Source organism: Pelodiscus sinensis, chromosome 31 (genome assembly GCF_052426305.1).
Source record: "Pelodiscus sinensis isolate ZL-2025 chromosome 31, ASM5242630v1, whole genome shotgun sequence".
Taxonomy (NCBI): domain Eukaryota; kingdom Metazoa; phylum Chordata; order Testudines; family Trionychidae; genus Pelodiscus; species Pelodiscus sinensis.
The window spans coordinates 3,362,431-3,378,949 of NC_143082.1; the positions used below are offsets into that span (position 1 = coordinate 3,362,431).

Below are 16,519 nucleotides of genomic sequence, written 5' to 3' on the forward strand. Positions count from 1 at the left end.
GGAGTCGGGGGGGGGGGGGAAGAGGCTGCTAGTGGGGGCCATGCTCAGAGCTGGCAGGGACAGATTCAGAGCAGGGGGGGGGGGGGGGGCGGTGCTGGTGATGGGGCAGGATCCTCCCTGACAGTGGCTCTCAGGGAATGTTGGGGGGGAGGAATCAGCTGCCGCAGCTGCGTCACAATTAGGAATGCAGCTTCCTGGTGGGGGGGGGTGAAGCTGGGAATTTGGGGGATCAAAATGGGGGGAGGGGACAAGCGCTAGAGACTTTGACTTGCTACAGGAGCGAACATCAGGGCTCAGTCCCTCAGTCAATGCACCTGTAAACCCCAGAGACACCCCTCCCCCATCCCTCCAACCCCCCCAGCCCAAGAGACACCCCTCCCCATCCCTTCAACCCCCCCATCCCCAGAGACACCCGTCTCCTATGCCTCCACCCCCCCCAGCCCCAGGGACAGCCCTCCAGCCATTATCTATCTATCTATCTATCTATCTATCTATCTATCTATCTATCTATCTATCTATCCCAAGCACATCTGTTTCTCTCTCACACACACACAATGCCCTTTTGCTTGGAGGTGGGGGTGGTGGAGGGGTCCTTTGGGGTCAGTCTGGGGTGAGTGAGGGGAGACAGGTATGGAGCCAAAGGAGGATCTGGTGGGTCTGGGCACAGTCGGGGGAGTTACACTGTGTGTGTGTGTGTGTGTGTGTGTGTGTGTGTGTGTGTGTGTGTGTTCGCACGGGTGTGCACACAAGTGAGTCTGCAGGTGGGTGTTTGTGGCGTGTGTGTGTATTCAGGGTGCTTGTGTGTGTCTGGGACTGTGATTTTTCTGTGCATCTGCCTGTCTGTCTCTTGATGTTGTTTACTTGCACACACGTTACAAGTCCCGGTTGGTGTGTGTACGTCTGTGCGTGCGCAGCTGTGTTAGCTTGGGGTGGGGCATGCTGGAGCAGCAGCAGTGTCTGTGTGTCCGTGTGTGTCCGTGCCTGTGCATGTTTGTGTTGGGCTATGCGCGAGTGTGTGCCTGAAGATGTGTGTTTGTGTTGGCGTGAGTGTGTCCTTCTGTGTGCGACAAAGAAACAGCTGCAGGTCCCTGGAGGGAGCGTGTGTCACTGTGTGTGTGTATGTGTGTGGTGTGCAGTATGATGGGAGGGGTGGGGGAAGGGCTGATACATGTTTGCACGTATACTGATCAGTGCACACACTGGTGCACACACTCTTGCTTGTGCACACACTGACGCTCGCACACACGCTGACACGCTTGCACATGCACTGACACACACACGGCTTTCCCAGTGGGGCCTGTTCTGGCTGGGATCAGCTACGCCGGCTCCCTCCCATTGTTGGAGTTAATGAGCTGCTTAGCGGGCTGCATCGCCATGGAGACAGATGGACAGACAGGGCATCTTCAGGGAGACAGGCAGCGCATCGCCGTGGAGACAGGAGATAGACAGTCGCGGCTTCTCCAGGGAGACAGGCAGCCACCAGCTCCACACCTGCTAGGGCACAACACATGCACGGAGTGACACACACCCTCACAGCCAGACCTCACCCAGGCACCACACATCACCTGCAAGAGTTACCCGATGACAACCCCTGCCCAGTCATACCAGATACACCCGGCCAAGCACATGGGAGGCAGATACAGCCTCACGCATGCTGAGACACAACCGATCCCACTCATCCCGGCTTCCGACAAACAGACACCCACCCGCTCACACACACTCAAACACCAGGCGGACTCAGACACCGTCACACACTCACACACACAGACACACACAACCTAACCACAGCTGAAACTTGTGACCCTGAGAGCAGTCTGCTGGTGGGGAACCCAGGGCTAGGCTGGCAGGGGCTGCAGGTCGGGAGTGAGGGGCACTGGCAGAGCCGGGGGGGAGCCCAGGGCTAGGCTGGCAGGGGCTAGGAGTGAGGGGCACCAGGGGGCAATCTTAGGGCTACTGGAGCTAATGCTGAGCAGCCACGAATGGGCAGCTGCGTGCGTGGCGTTGTTCACGAGCAGGCTGCTAACTGACCTAACGATGGTTGTTCCAAGACAGCTGTGCAGGCCGGTCCTGGGGGCTCTGGGTCCAGGCTGCCCCCAAGGTCCCAGGCTGGCTCAAAGTCACCAGCCATGGGCACACTTCCTAGGGCATGGGCATCTGTCTGCTCAGGCCCAAGATGCAGGGCAGGTTGGGGGGCAGGGCGCAGGGGGCTGAGGTCTCGGTGCCATGGAGACGGGATACTCTGGGGTCTGGTAGTTGCTGCATCATGGCCTGGAGCTGGCCCCAAGCTCGGCGGGAATTGCCCCTGCAAAGTGCAGCAGAGGGTTTATGACACATAGCTGAGGATGCTCGTCCCAACCGACCCACAGCCCCTGACTCCCGACCCACAGCCCCTGCCAGCCCAGTCCTGCCGGTGCCCCTGACTCCCGACCCACAGCCCCTGCCAGCCCAGTCCTGCCGGTGCCCCTGACTCCCGACCCACAGCCCCTGCCAGCCCAGTCCTGCCGGTGCCCCTGACTCCCGACCCACAGCCCCTGCCAGCCCAGTCCTGCCGGTGCCCCTGACTCCCGACCCACAGCCCCTGCCAGCCCAGTCCTGCCGGTGCCCCTGACTCCCGACCCACAGCTCCAGCCAGCCCAACCCTGCCCACCCCCAGCCCAGCCGGTGCCCCTCGCTCCAGAGGCTCCTGGGTTCCGTTGCCAGCTCTGTGTGACCTTGGCTGGGTTATGTTTCCCACCAGCTCTGGGGAGGAGCGTGGCAGCTGGGCAGGAGCAGCCCTTGAATCTGAGTGACGGGCTGGGAGGGGCATAGCGGGGTGAGAGGGTTTAGACAGATGCTGGGTCAGCTCATGAGGCTGGGGGGAGACAGTCTGGAGCCCGTTAATGACTGTGGAGTCCCGGGGGTCAAAGCCAAGCAGAGCAGTGGGGGAGGAGAACCCAGGAGTCCTATCCCCAGCCCCCTCCCACCTGCTCACTCTAACCACTAGCTGCCACTCCCCCCGGAGCTGGGAATGGAAGTTGTCATTGTGCCCTCCCAGATGCTGAAGGATATAAGCACTGGGCAGCCCGGCCCTGGGAGGGGAATGGCATCTAGTGGCTACAGCAGGCAGCCCAGCAGCTCTGGTCCTGGGGCTGGACCCTGGCCAGTGCCCCTTGGTGCCATGGGGGGATTCAGGAGGGGGCAGTGCTCGTCACCTGGCATCTGTCCCTGCCACTCCCCCCCCCCCCCCCGCCCAGTTGGTGTGTCTGGTTTGTCAGTTCCCGTTAGAAATGGCACAGGAATAAAATCCAGAGCCTGGAGCAGGGGCCGAAATAGAACTAGAGGGGAGCAAGCGCTTAGCATGGGGTGAAGGGCTGGAGCCAGGCTCGGGGAGTCTAGTGGTTACAGGGGGGGGGCTGGGAGCCAGGACTCCTGGGTTCTAACCCCAGTGCTGGCAGGGGAGTGGAGCTCTGGGTTTCCGGCCCTGGAGCTGTCCCTGTGAATCCCCCTTGATCCCCTGCTGGCTCCGGGGTGGGGCTCAGCCTCCTTTCCCCCCAGCTGAGTCCTGCCCCCACCCGCCTTCCCTTCCTTCTCCGCAGCTGTCGAACCAGCAACAGGAAGAGCCTGATCCTGACCAGCACGTCCCCGACGCTGCCGCGGCCCCACTCGCCCCTCCCGGGCCACATCGGTGAGTCCCCCCGGCCTGGGGCGCCACCTGCCCGTGTCCCAGCAGGGAGCTATGGCCTGAGGCCACTGGGGCGGCTGCTTGCCCTGCCGGGGCCCAGCTGTGCCTGGGGCTACCCCGGCACCCACCGGGGCAAGAGCTCTCAGCTCTTCGTCCAGCTCCGTCCCTGGAGTCCAGCGTCATGTAGCACGGCATGCGTCCGTCCGTCTGTCCACTCCCCACTCCAGTCATCTGTCTGTCCGTCTGTCCGCTCCCCACTCCAGTCATCTGTCTGTCCATCTGTCTGCCCACTCCAGTCATCTGTCTGTCCGTCTGTCCGCTCCCCACTCCAGTCATCTGTCTGTCCATCTGTCTGCCCACTCCAGTTATCTGTCTGTCCGTCCTTCCGTCCACTCCCCACTCCAGTCATCGGTCTGTTCGTCTACTCCCCACCCCAGTCATCTGTCCGTCAGTCCGTCTGTCCACTCCCCACTCCAGTCATCTGTCTGTCCATCTGTCTGCCCACTCCAGTTATCTGTCTGTCCGTCCGTCCATCCACTCCCCACTCCAGTCATCGGTCTGTTCGTCTACTCCCCACCCCAGTCATCTGTCTGTCCATCCGTCCGTCCACTCCCCACTCCAGTCATCCGTCCATCTGTCTACTCCCCACTCCAGTTATCTGTCTGTTCGTCCATCTGTCTACTCCCCACTCCAGTTATCTGTCTGTTCGTCCGTCTGTCCACTCCCCACTCCAGTCATCTGTCTGTCCATCCCTGCATCCATGTCCTCCCCTGTCCAGTCATCCGTCTGTCTGTCCAGTCATCCGTCCATCCATGCGTCCATCCACTCACCAGTCCAGTCATTCATCTGTCCATCCGTGTGTCCATCCATTCATGGGCTCATCCATCCACCTAACTATCTATCTATCTGTCCGTCCATTTATGGGTCCATCTGTCTATCCGTCCATCCATTCATGAGTCCACCCATCCCTTTTTCAATCTAGCCAACCTTCTGCCATCCATCTATCCGCCCGTCCATCTAGCCTTTTGCCCATCCGTCCAGTCTATTCATTTGTCTGTTCTTCTGTCAGTCTGTCTGCTAATACAGCTATTTGTCCATCGACAGATTCTCTATCCATCCGTTTCTCATGCCCCCATCACCATGCTCTCCAGCCGCCAGCACATCCAGACTCCTTTGTTTAACATGCACCTCCCACCCCATAGGCTGCTCTCGGGAGGAAGTGGGAACAGCAGCCAAGAGCTATGCATCTGACGAAGTGGGTCTTTGACCACAAAAGCTTATGCTCCAATAAATCTATTAGTCTATAGGGTGCCACAGGACTTCTCGTCACTTTTGAAGAGCTATGTAGTTCGCCTTCTGTGGGAGGGGTCTTGGAGGAGGCCCGGTTCCATGGGCAGCATGTGGTGTTGGTGGCAGCGGTGGGATGCAATTCATTGGGGGATCCTATGCTCTCAGTCTGTCTGTTGTCCACTGCAGGCAGCAGCCCCCTGGATAGCCCGCGGAACTTCTCCCCCAACACACCTGCCCACTTCTCCTTCGCCTCCTCCCGCAGGTAAGAGCTGCACTGCCCTGTTGACGTCAGTCTCTGGGGCTGGGGCGTGCAATGAATTTACTGGGCCTCAGCTCAGTTCTCAGGTGTTCTTAGCACAAGCTACCCTCTCCCTTCACAGCTAACTGACACCCCACCAGCAGTGACCAAGGACTGAACTGGCTATAGAGACTGACGCCTTGACTCTAGAGTTGGGGAGGGATCCCAGGAGTCCTGGCTCCCATCCCCCCACTGCTCTAACCACTAGACCCTGCTCCCCTTCCAGAGCTTGGCATAGAAACCCAGGAGTCCAGACTCTCAGCCAATCCCTTGGCCCACACAGCACTTGGGAATGTAGAGGCTGTTCCCTCTGCCCCATCTGCTCCCTGCTCTAATTACTGCTCCCCCCCACCCCAGAGCCTGAGGAGAAAGGCGCCATGTGCTGGAGCAGCCGGGCCCCACGGGGCTCACCCTGTCTGGCTGCTCAGGAGATGTAATGCGGGGCCAGCAGGGACTCACCTGGTGGCCCCTCACTCCCTAAGGAGCCTCAGCTTTGAAAGGACTCTTGTGCATTTCAAAAGGAAGTCCTGCAGGGAGCGTGGGGGATTGCTTTGGGAAGGGAGGCTGCCGGGTCCTGGTGTCCGAAGATGCTGATGCAATCCCTGAGCTGGCCCGTGGAGCATGAGGTCTCTGTTCCTGCCCACAATACCCCCCCATGTGCCCTGGCGCTGGGAGCCAGGACTCCTGGGTTCTCTCCCCAGCTCTGGGACAGGAGTGAGGTCTAGTGGTTAGAGTGGAGGGGGTAGGACTGGGAGCCAGGACTCCTGGGTTCTTTCCCCAGCTCTGGGACGGGAGTGAGGTCTAGTGGTTAGAGTGGAGGCGGTAGGGCTGGGAGCCAGGACTCCTGGGTTCTCGCCCCAGCTCTGGGACGGGAGTGAGGTCTAGTGGTTAGAGTGGAGGCGGTAGGGCTGGGAGCCAGAACTCCTGGGTTCTCGCCACAGCTCTGGGACAGGAGTGAGGTCTAGTGGTTAGAGTGGAGGGGGTACGGCTGGGAGCCAAGACTCCTGGGTTCTCGCCACAGCTCTGGGACGGGAGTGAGGTCTAGTGGTTAGAGTGGAGGGGGTACGGCTGGGAGCCAGGACTCCTGGGTTCTCGCCCCAGCTCTGGGACAGGAGTGAGGTCTAGTGGTTAGAGTGGAGGGGGTACGGCTGGGAGCCAGGACTCCTGGGTTCTCTTCCTGATTCTTCCATCTCCCCATGGTTCATTGATGCCTCCATCTCTCCCAATGCCAAAGCCCCCATGCAGCTGCTCAGCCCCCTTCTCCCCCAAGCCTGGCAGTGGGGGCAGCTGGGTGGAGCCGCTCTCTGGGATCCCCCAGAGCGGGTCCCTTTACGGTCCACTCTCTGGTCCCCGCAGGGCAGACGGGCGCCGCTGGTCTCTGGCTTCGCTCCCCTCATCCGGCTATGGAACCAACACGCCCAGCTCCACCGTGTCGGTGAGTGTGCTCCCCCGAGAGGGGCAGGGAGAGCCAGGCCTCACCCACAGGGCTGACTCCAGGGCCCTGTGGGGCGGGGAGCCAGGAGGGGGCTGGGTCCTGTGCAGCACTAGGGGGCGCTGTGGAGCAGTTCTTCTAGGACCGATTCTCTCCTCTAACCTAAGCTTGTGTCTGCCTATGAGGCTGTTAATTACAGGACATGCTCCACCCTAGAGGTGGCTGCATCTCAGTGCTGTGTGAGGGGTCCCTGAATAACCAGCCACCCCACATTTCCCCCAGCAGTGGGTGCCTCAGTGCCAGGCTGCGGCTCCTAGCTAACTCTCCACTTTCTCCTCCCCCCTAGTCGTCTTGCTCGTCCCAGGAGCGGCTGCACCAGCTGCCCTACCAGCCCACCATGGATGAGCTGCATTTCCTCTCCAAGCACTTTGGCAGCACCGAGAGCATCACCGATGAGGATGGGGGCCGCCACTCGCCCGCTGTGCGCCCCCGGTCCCGGAGCCTCAGGTACTGCCGGGGCAGAGGGGGCGTCTCCATCTCCCCCGGCGCCTGCTCCCAGCTGGGGGTTTTGGAAACTTGCAGCGGAAACCTGCCTGCTGTAGGGTGGGGCTCAGCAGGGGGCGCTCTCCCGAGGCAGCCGGGGCCGGGGCACGGTGCGGCAGGAACTGGGGTGTCAGTAGGGGGCGCTCTCCTATGTACAAAGCCTTTCTGTGGTAACAGCGACCGAGTCTGCACCCCAGAGGTGGCTGCATCTCAACATGGGGGTGGGGGGGCGTTTCTGGCCGTCGGGAGGCACTGCGGGGAGAGAAGTGTCAACCCCATGTGATTCTTTTCTCCCGCCCTGCAGCCCGGGCCGCTCCCCCTCCTCTTACGACAACGAGATTGTGATGATGAACCATGTGTACAAGGAACGGTTCCCCAAGGTACGGCCCGGGGAGGGGACCGGCCCTGGGGAAGCTGAGGGGACAAGGCCCAGAGAGCAGGGGATGGGCCTAGGAACGTAGCTGGCAGAGTCCAGAGGTGTGGGGGCCCGAGGAGCAGGGAGAGGCCGACAGGGCCCCTGCGGCACCCCAGCTGTGGGTGTCTGGTGAGGGGGATCGGGCAGGGAGGGCCAAGCAGGACCCTGGACTTCCCATGGGGAGAGGGGACAGCTGAGTGGGGCTGGGAAAGAGCGGTGTGGTGACCAGCTGGGGATAGGGGGACGGGGGGTGTATGGAGGGCAGAGGGAAGGGGGGCAGGGGAAATGAGGGTGCAGATGGGATACATGGGTGGGGGGTTTGTGGGGATTGCTTTGGGAAGGGAGCCCTCTAGTGGTACATTGTACAACTGCTGCCTGACTCCTGGGTTGGGGGGGGACAGTGGGATCTAGTGGTTAGAGCAGAGGCTAAGCGCCAGGACTCCTGGGTGCTGCCCTGGCTTGGGGAGGGCCATGGAGTCTAGTGGTTAGAGCAGGCTCTGGGGGGCAGTGGGGTTCCTGTTCAGAGCAGTCGGGTCTCTGGGATATGCGCCCCCGGGTCCCGGTGCCAGCTCAGGAGTCCCCCTGTCCCCAGGCTACGGCGCAGATGGAGGAGAAGCTGCAGGATTTCGTCAGGGCCTTCGAGCCGGAGAGCGTGCTGCCCCTGGCCGACGGAGCGCTCAGCTTCATCCACCACCAGGTCATCGAGCTGGCCCGAGACTGCCTGGCCAAGGCCCGCGACGGGCTCATCACCAGCGTCTACTTCTACGAGCTGCAGGAGAACATGGAGAAGCTGCTGCAGGACGTGAGTGTGGGGAGGGCTGGGGTACGGGGGGGTGGCAGGGACAGTGGGGGCACGATGGGAGCAGATTAAAGGTTACAGGGACAAGGGGGTGAGATGGGAGTGGAGTGGGGTTATGCGGGGTGGGCAGTTATGGGGTGGTGGGATGGGAGCAGGGTTAGGAGGCTATAGGGCAGTGGGGGTCTATGGGAGCAGGGTGGGGAGCTATGGGGCAGTGGAGTGGGATGGAAGCAGGGTGGGGGGCTATGGGGCAGTGGGGGTCTATGGGAGCAGGGTGGGGAGCTATGGGGCAGTGGAGGTCTATGGGAGCAGGGTGGGGAGCTATGGGGCAGTGGAGTGGGATGGAAGCAGGGTGGGAGGCTATGGGGCAGTGGGGGTCTATGGGAGCAGGGTGGGGAGCTATGGGCTGTGGGGGGTTATTGGACAGTGATGGGCTATTGTAGCAGTGTGGCGGATATGGGGCAGTGGAGTGGAATGGAAGCAGGGTGGGGAGCTATGGGACAGTGGGATGGGATGGAAGCAGAGTGGGGGGTCTATGGGGCAGTGGGGAGCTATAGGAACAGGGTGGGGAGCTATGGGGCAGTGGAGTGGGATGGAAGTGGGGGGGCTATGGGGCAGTGGGGAGCTATAGGAGCAGAGTGGGGGGCTATGGGGCATGGAATGGGATGGAAGTGGGGTGGGGGGCTATGGGGCAGTGGGGAGCTATAGGAGCAGAGTGGGGGCTATGGGGCAGTGGAGTGGGATGGAAGTGGGGTGGGGGGGCTATGGGGCAGTGGAGTGGGATGGAAGTGGGGTGGGAGGGCTATGGGGCAGTGGGGAACTATAGGAGCAGGGTGGGGGGCTATGGGGCAGTGGAATGGGATGGAAGCGGGGTGGGGGGCTATGGGGCAGTGGAATGGGATGGAAGCGGGGTGGGGGGCTATGGGGCAGTGGAGTGGGATGGAAGCGGGGTGGGGGGCTATGGGGCAGTGAGATGGGACGGGGGTCACAGGGATGAGATAGGAGCAGGCAGGTGCTGGGAAGTGGGGGACTGGCTGGGGCCGTGGAGGGTCCTGGGGTCAGGGCGGGGGGCAAGCCACCTGGGGCAGGCCAAGGTCATAGGGCCAGCCTGGGCTGCCTCTCCCCCCCCAGGCCTACGAGCGCTCGGAGAGCCTGGAAGTCGCCTTCGTGACCCAGCTGGTGAAGAAGCTGCTGATCATCATCTCACGCCCGGCGCGGCTCCTGGAGTGCCTGGTGAGGGGGGCAGGATCCCGGCCCAGCTGGGGGGCCATGGGCCAGGCACCTGGGTCCCTGCTCTAGCCCTCACCTGCAGCCCCCGCCCCTCTCCTAGAGCCAGGGCAGAACCCAGGAGTCCTGGCTCCCTGACCCCCCACCCATCCTTCTGACTCTCCTCTGTGCTTGCCCCCCAGCTCCCATCCCCACCCCATCTTTCCATGTGCCCCCCACAGCCATCCCCAAATCTGGCAGCTTGGACCACCCCGACCAGCCAATCCAATGTCACCCAGCTGGTCGCCCTGACAACATACTGGCCAATCAGTGGGCTGCTCCCTTGGCCCAATGACAAGCAAGCTGGTAGCAGGGGCGGCATGGCATTGGCCTCCCCGGGTGCTGATGTGGCCTGTTGCTGTGGCAACAGCTATTGCTGTCCAGTTGCTAGAGGGCCGTCATGGCAACAGGCAGGCAGAGGCATCCTCCAGCTGGAAACTCCCCCCCTCATTGTGATGCAGGGAATAGGGGTGGGCATGTGGGTAGCCCCTCCACTTTGCAACCGTCTACCCCCCAATCGAGCCGGGGGTTTATGAGACAGAGACGAAGGACAGCACCGTGTGTCCGTGTCTGTGTGTATGAGAGAGAGAATTCTCTTACATTCAAGTTCCCAAAATACCCCCCCAACATCTCCCCGCACAAAGACACCTGCAACTCAACTGCACCTCCCCAACACACACGACACTCTGTGTCGCTCCAAAGCTTGTCTCTCTTACCAAGAGAAGTTGGTCTAATAAAGGATATTTCCTCACTCACCTTATCTCACTACACACCCCAACACACATACACAGCTGAAACACAAATACACCTGCCCCCTGCTCCCCAACACACATCCAAATCTCTGAAACACAAATACACCTCCCCAGACAGACACAAATACCTGAAACAGACACCCCCAACGCAAATGTGCACAAATGCCTGCACCTGACATAGACACACCCTCACCCCCGAAACACACAGACACAAACAATAGAACAACTAGAACTGGAAGGGACCTTGAGAGGTCATCAAGTCCAGTCAAGTCCCCTGCCCTCATCCAGGACCAAGCACTGTCTAGACCATGGGTTCATAAACTGGGGGGCGTGCCCCCCTGGGGGGGGTGAAGAAATTTCAGAGGGGGCGCAAGAGGACCCATCCTCCCTCCCTTCAAGTTTTGCTGCCCTGTTCAGTTCCTTTTTTTTTTTTTTTTTTTTTTGGCTCAACAAGTTTTGCTGCTATTTGGAGGGGGGCCGGAGGGTTTTTCAAAAATCAAAAAGGGGGGCATGATGCCAAAAAGTTTGGGAACCACTGGTCTAGACCATCCCTGACAGGTATCCAACCTGCTCTTAAATATCTCCAGTGATGGAGATTCCACAACCTCTCTAGGCAACTTATTCCAGTGTTTAACCACCCTGACAGGAAGTTTTTCCTAATGTCCAACCTAAACCTCCCTTGCTGCAATTTAAGCCCATTGGCAGAGGCCAAGGAGAACAATTTTTTTCCCTGCTCCTTGTAACACCCTGTTAGATACTTAAAAACCTTAATCATGTCTCCTCTTGGTCTTCTCTTTTCCAAACGAAACAAGCCCAATTCCTTCAGCCTTACCTCATAGCTCATGTTTTCTAGATCTTTCTTCATTTTTGTTGCTCTTCTCTGGACCTTCTCCAATTTCTCCACATCTTACTTGAAATGTGGTGCCCAGAACTGGACACAATACTCCAACTGAGGCCTAACCAGCACAGAGCAAAGCAGAAGAATGACTTCTTGTGTCTTGCTCACAACACCCCTGTTCATGCAGCCCAGAATCACGTTTGCTTTTTTTTGAAGCAGCATCACACTGCTGACTCAAATTTAACTTGTGATCTACTATGACCCCTGAATCCCTTTCTGCAGGACTCCTTCCTAGACAGTCGCTTCCCATTCTGTATGTGTAACGGATTGTTCCTCCCTAAGTGGAGCACTTTGCATTTGTCCTTATTAAACTTCGTCCTGTTTACCTCAGACCATTTCTCCAGTTTGTCCCGATCATTTAGAATTTTGACTCAGTCCTCCAAGGCAGTTGCAGCTGCTCCCAGCTTGGGATCATCTGCAAATGTAATAATTGTGCTCTCTGTGCCGATCTCAAAATTGTTGATGAAGATATTGAACAGAACTGGCCCCAAAACAGACCCCTGCAGAACCCCACTTGTTATGCCCTTCCAGCATGACTGTGAACCATTAATAACTACTCTCTGTGAATGGTTATCCAGCCAGTTTTGCACCCACTTTCCAGTAGCCCCATCTAGGTTGTATTTCTTTAGTTTATTGATAAGAAGATCATGCAAAACCATGTCAAATGCCTTACTAAAGTCTAGGTGTACCACGTCCACAGCTTCTCCTTTATTCACAAGACTTGTTAGCCTATCAAAGAAAGCTATCAGATTCGTTTGACATGATTTGTTCTTTATAAATCCATTCTGGCTGTTATCTATCACCTTATTTTCTTCCAGTTGTGTGCAGAAGAATTCCTTAATTACTTGTTCCATTATCTTTCCTGGCACAGAAGTTAAACTGACTGGTCTGTAGTTTTCTGGGTTGTTCTTATTCCCCTTTTTATAGATGGGCACTAGATTTGCCCTTTTCCAGTCTTCTGAAATCTCTCCTGACTTCCGTGACTTTCAAAGATGACAGCTAAAGGCTCAGATACCTCCTCTATCAGCTCCTTGAGTATTCTAGGATGCATTTCATCAGGCCCTGGTGACTTGCAGGCATCTAACTTCTAAGTAATTTTTAACTTGTTCTTTTCCTATTTTAACTTCTAAACGTACTCCCTTTACACTAGCATTCACTATGTTAGGCATCCTGTCACCATCAGTCTTCTTGGTGAAAACCGAAACAAAGAAGTCGTTAAGCACCTTTGCCATTTCTACATTTTCTGTTAGGCTGTGTCTAGACTTGCCAGTTTTTCCAGAAAATCAGCCGCTTTTCCGGAAAAACTTGCCAGCTGTCTATACTGGCCACTTGAATTTCCGCAAAAGCACTGACTTCCTCCTGTAAGAAATCACTGCTTCTTGCGGAAATACTATGCTGCTTCCGTTCAGGCAAAAGTCCTTTTCCGCAAAACTTTTGTGCAAATGGGCCAGTGTAGACAGCTCAGATTTGTTTTCCGCAAAAAAGCCCCCATCGCGAAAATGGCGATGGGGGCTTTTTTGCAGAAAAGCGTGTCTAGATTGTCACGGACGCTTTTTCGCAAAAAGTGCTTTTGCGGAAAAGCGTCCGTGCCAATCTAGACGCGCTTTTCCAAAAATGCTTTTAATGGAAAATCTTTTCCGTTAAAAGCATTTCCGGAAAATAATGCCAGTCTAGACGTAGCCTTATTGTTTTTCCTTCTTCATTGAGCAATGGGCTTCCCCTGTCCTTGGTCTTCCTCTTGCTTCTAATATATTTGTAGAATGTCATCTTGTTGCTCTTTATGTCTCTTGCTAGATTGAGCTCGTTTTGTGCCTTTGCCTTTCTAGCCTTGCCCCTGCCTACTTGTGCGACTTGCTTATGTTCATCCTTTGTAACTGGAACTAGTGTCCACATTTTATACGACTTTTTATAAGATTTTTAGATCATGTAAGATCTCCTGGTTAAGCCAAGGCAGCTTCTTGCCAGACTTCCTATCTTTCCTAGGCAGTGGAATAGTTTGCTCTTAGGCCCTTAATAATGGCCTGACCCTCCCTCCACTTGCTGATACACACACAGAAATGCCTGATGCGCACACACAGCTCAGATTGATGCCAACACTGGCATCCCGCCCACGATGCCCCCTACTGGGCAGTCTCTGCTGTGCCTTGACCCCCCCTGCTCACCAACCCAAGATGCCCTACTAAGCGCCTCCCCCCCTTGCAGGCATATTTGCCCCTCCCCCATGTCCGTCTCCTGTCTCAGACACAAGGGATGCCTTGGGGTGTGTCCCCTGTGGGCATGGGGTCCCCCCACCTGCCTGCTACTGACAGGGCTGCCGGCATCTCACAGGAATTTAACCCGGAGGAGTTTTACCACCTGCTGGAGGCAGCCGAGGATCACGCCAAAGAGGGACACCTGGTGAAGACGGATATTCCCCGGTACATCATCTGCCAGCTGGGGCTCACCCGCGACCCCTTCACAGGTAACCTTGGCAGGGGACCAGTGCCCACAGCTGCCAGGCCTGTGCTAGCCGGCTTGGGGGGCTCTGACTGCTGGTGTGTTTGCATGGCCCACGTAGGGGTGATGTATGTGGGGGGCATGTGCGCCTTAGCACGTGTGCGTCTGTGATCGCAGGCGAGTGTGTGACTGCACACATGGTAGCTTGCACCTCCGTGTGTGTGTGTTATTGCACAGGGGCATATGCATTAACATGCACATGTGGGTGTTATTGCATGTGTGTGTCTGTGTGTGTTAGCATACATGTGTGTAAGATTGCATGTGGGTGTGTGATTGCATGTGTGCCAGTGTGCATGTGGTGTTACTACATGTGGGGATGACTGTGTGTTAACGTGCAAATGTGGGGATTACTGCACATGTGCATATGACTGCGTTAGCATGCAGAGGTGTGTGTTGCACATTGGTGTGTAACTACACGTGTGTTAGCATGCACATGTGTATGTGTTGACTGCATGTATTAGCGTGCATTTGTGATGTTACTGCATGTGTATGACTGTATTAGCACATGTGTGGTATATGCAACATGTGTTAGCCATCATGTGTCTAAGATTGCCTGGAGGTGTGTGACTGCACATGTGATTGCATGTATGTGGGTGTGATGGCATGTGGGCGTGTATATGCCGTTAGCAGGCATGCATCTGGGCTTGCATTTCTGTGAATGCACGTGTATTTGAATTCACATGGGTGTGACTGTCAGTCTGCATGCCTCCGTGCCTTGGCACCTTTATGTCCACATGCATATGCATGTCCGCATGTGTATGCATGCTGTGTGTTTGCAGCTGTGTGTCGCATGCCTGTGTGACTGCGTGCATGTGTTTGGGGGTGTGCCCGTACGCCTGTGACTGTATATATGTTAGCATGCACACGCATGCACGTGCCAGCCTCTCTCTGTGACTGGGTGTGGACGGAGGCCCACGGCTGTGCATGCATGTGGCCACACAAGTCGTTCTTCCTGCACTTCCGTGGGTGCCAGTCTTGTTCCCTTGGGCTCCCGTGGCCCCTCTCCTCAGCCCATGTTTCCTCCCCAGACATGGTGCATCTGGAGGAACACGACAGCGGGGGATCCAACACGCCCGAGACAGACGAGTTCATGGAGGTAACTTCCCGCCCGGGCCGCAGACAGCACACACCATCAGGAGCCATGTGGGGAGGGCAGTGTAGCAGGGCGGGGCCTGGTGCCCCACAGCTCCGCATCTGAACGGATGGGGCCACAGTCATGTGGGAGACTTGCTGTGCTACTGCCCCCTACTAGAGGGGACTGGAGCAGCCCTGCTGTGTGCCCGAACCGCCCAGGTGGCACTGGGGGGCGGGGGGGGGGTAGCATGGCAAAGAGCTTGGGTAGGTACGTCTGGCCCCACCTGGGGCATTCTGTTGATGCCCAAATGCTCCCCCCCCCCAAGGTACCGACACACTACAGCGGCAATACAGCCACACTCCCACACAGTCACACAACACCCAGACTTGCTTATAGAGAAACACACTCAGACTGGCATGCAACAGTCACACACACCTAGAGAGACACAGCCCCAGACCAACATGCCCAACTCATCCCAGAGAGACACACACAGACAGACAACCCCGGAAACAGCACATACAACTCATCCAAGAGACCCCCCCCCTCCCTGTCACACCCCCTCTGAACCAACCCTCACAACGACACGGTGCAACCCAGACACACACACAGGCCAGCCTGCACCACAGTCACACACAGCTAGAGAGAGACAACCCCAGAAATCCCCCTCACGGCCTGTCCTGGAAACACACACACTCCCTGCCATCACATAGCTCCAGAGGAACGACACCCCACCCTCCCGAACAACACTTGCTGAGACACACAGCTCCAGAATCAGTCCCCTCAGACACATATAGCTCGGCCCCAGAAGGAAACAACACACAAACACAGCCTGCAGACACACACCCCGGAAAGACGCAGACTGATAAATAACATCCTCCCATGCAGAGACACACACACTCAACCCCAGGAACAACACAACCCACTCCAGACACACACCCTGCAGAGCCACCTCCTTCAGAGAGACACAATACCTGGATCATAACAGTCTCCTCCCGTCACCCCCCACAGAGAGAGACAACCTGGGGAATAACACAAGCACCCCAGATACACAACCCCAGAAACAACTCTCCCCATAGACCCACTCCACCAGGGACCCCCAGCCTCACAGCAACATGTACAAACACAACCTCCGCACACACACACATACCCGTCCTGAGCCGAGGCTGGCCTGGCTGACGGTAGCCCATCATGGGAATGCCAGGCACCTAGTACTCTGCAAGGGAGAGAGGTCCAGTGGTTAGAGCAGGGAGCTGGTGGGCTCCAAGGGCTGACGTGGCGGGAATCTGGGGTTGCGGGCTCCCCTTTTCCCACCCCCACCCTCAGTGATGTATGTAATTTATTCCAGGGCCGAGGAGCCGCCCTGAAACACAAGAAACCGCCAGGAGAAGGGGACTTTGAAACCATCAAACTCATTAGCAATGGGGCCTATGGGTGAGAGAGTGTTGGGGGAGGGAGGTGAACTCTAGCCTGGGGCCCCTCCAGCGGCCGGGGCCTGCCCCCTTTGGAGGTGAGGGAAGACCTGAGAGATCTGGCTCCTCCCCTCACAGCCCCCTGGAAGAGAGCACCCCCAACCTGCCCCTGGGGGCGGGGAGAG

At 57.5% G+C, this 16,519-nt stretch overlaps 1 protein-coding gene across 4 annotated transcripts in view; it reads left to right on the forward strand.

Annotated features, from left to right (window-relative positions):
• The window catches only part of MAST1 (microtubule associated serine/threonine kinase 1), a 54,008-nt gene that overhangs the window by 10,690 nt on the left and 26,799 nt on the right, over positions 1-16,519 (forward strand). For all 4 annotated transcript variants that reach the window (XM_089774625.1, XM_075902402.2, XM_089774623.1 and 1 more), the window contains 10 exons: positions 3,576-3,664; positions 5,138-5,213; positions 6,606-6,684; positions 7,028-7,188; positions 7,529-7,604; positions 8,232-8,441; positions 9,570-9,671; positions 13,683-13,815; positions 14,879-14,946; positions 16,271-16,356. In XM_089774625.1, coding sequence (XP_089630751.1) covers positions 3,576-3,664; positions 5,138-5,213; positions 6,606-6,684; positions 7,028-7,188; positions 7,529-7,604; positions 8,232-8,441; positions 9,570-9,671; positions 13,683-13,815; positions 14,879-14,946; positions 16,271-16,356 — 1,080 coding nt within the window. The remainder of the gene's footprint in view (positions 1-3,575; positions 3,665-5,137; positions 5,214-6,605; positions 6,685-7,027; positions 7,189-7,528; positions 7,605-8,231; positions 8,442-9,569; positions 9,672-13,682; positions 13,816-14,878; positions 14,947-16,270; positions 16,357-16,519) is intronic.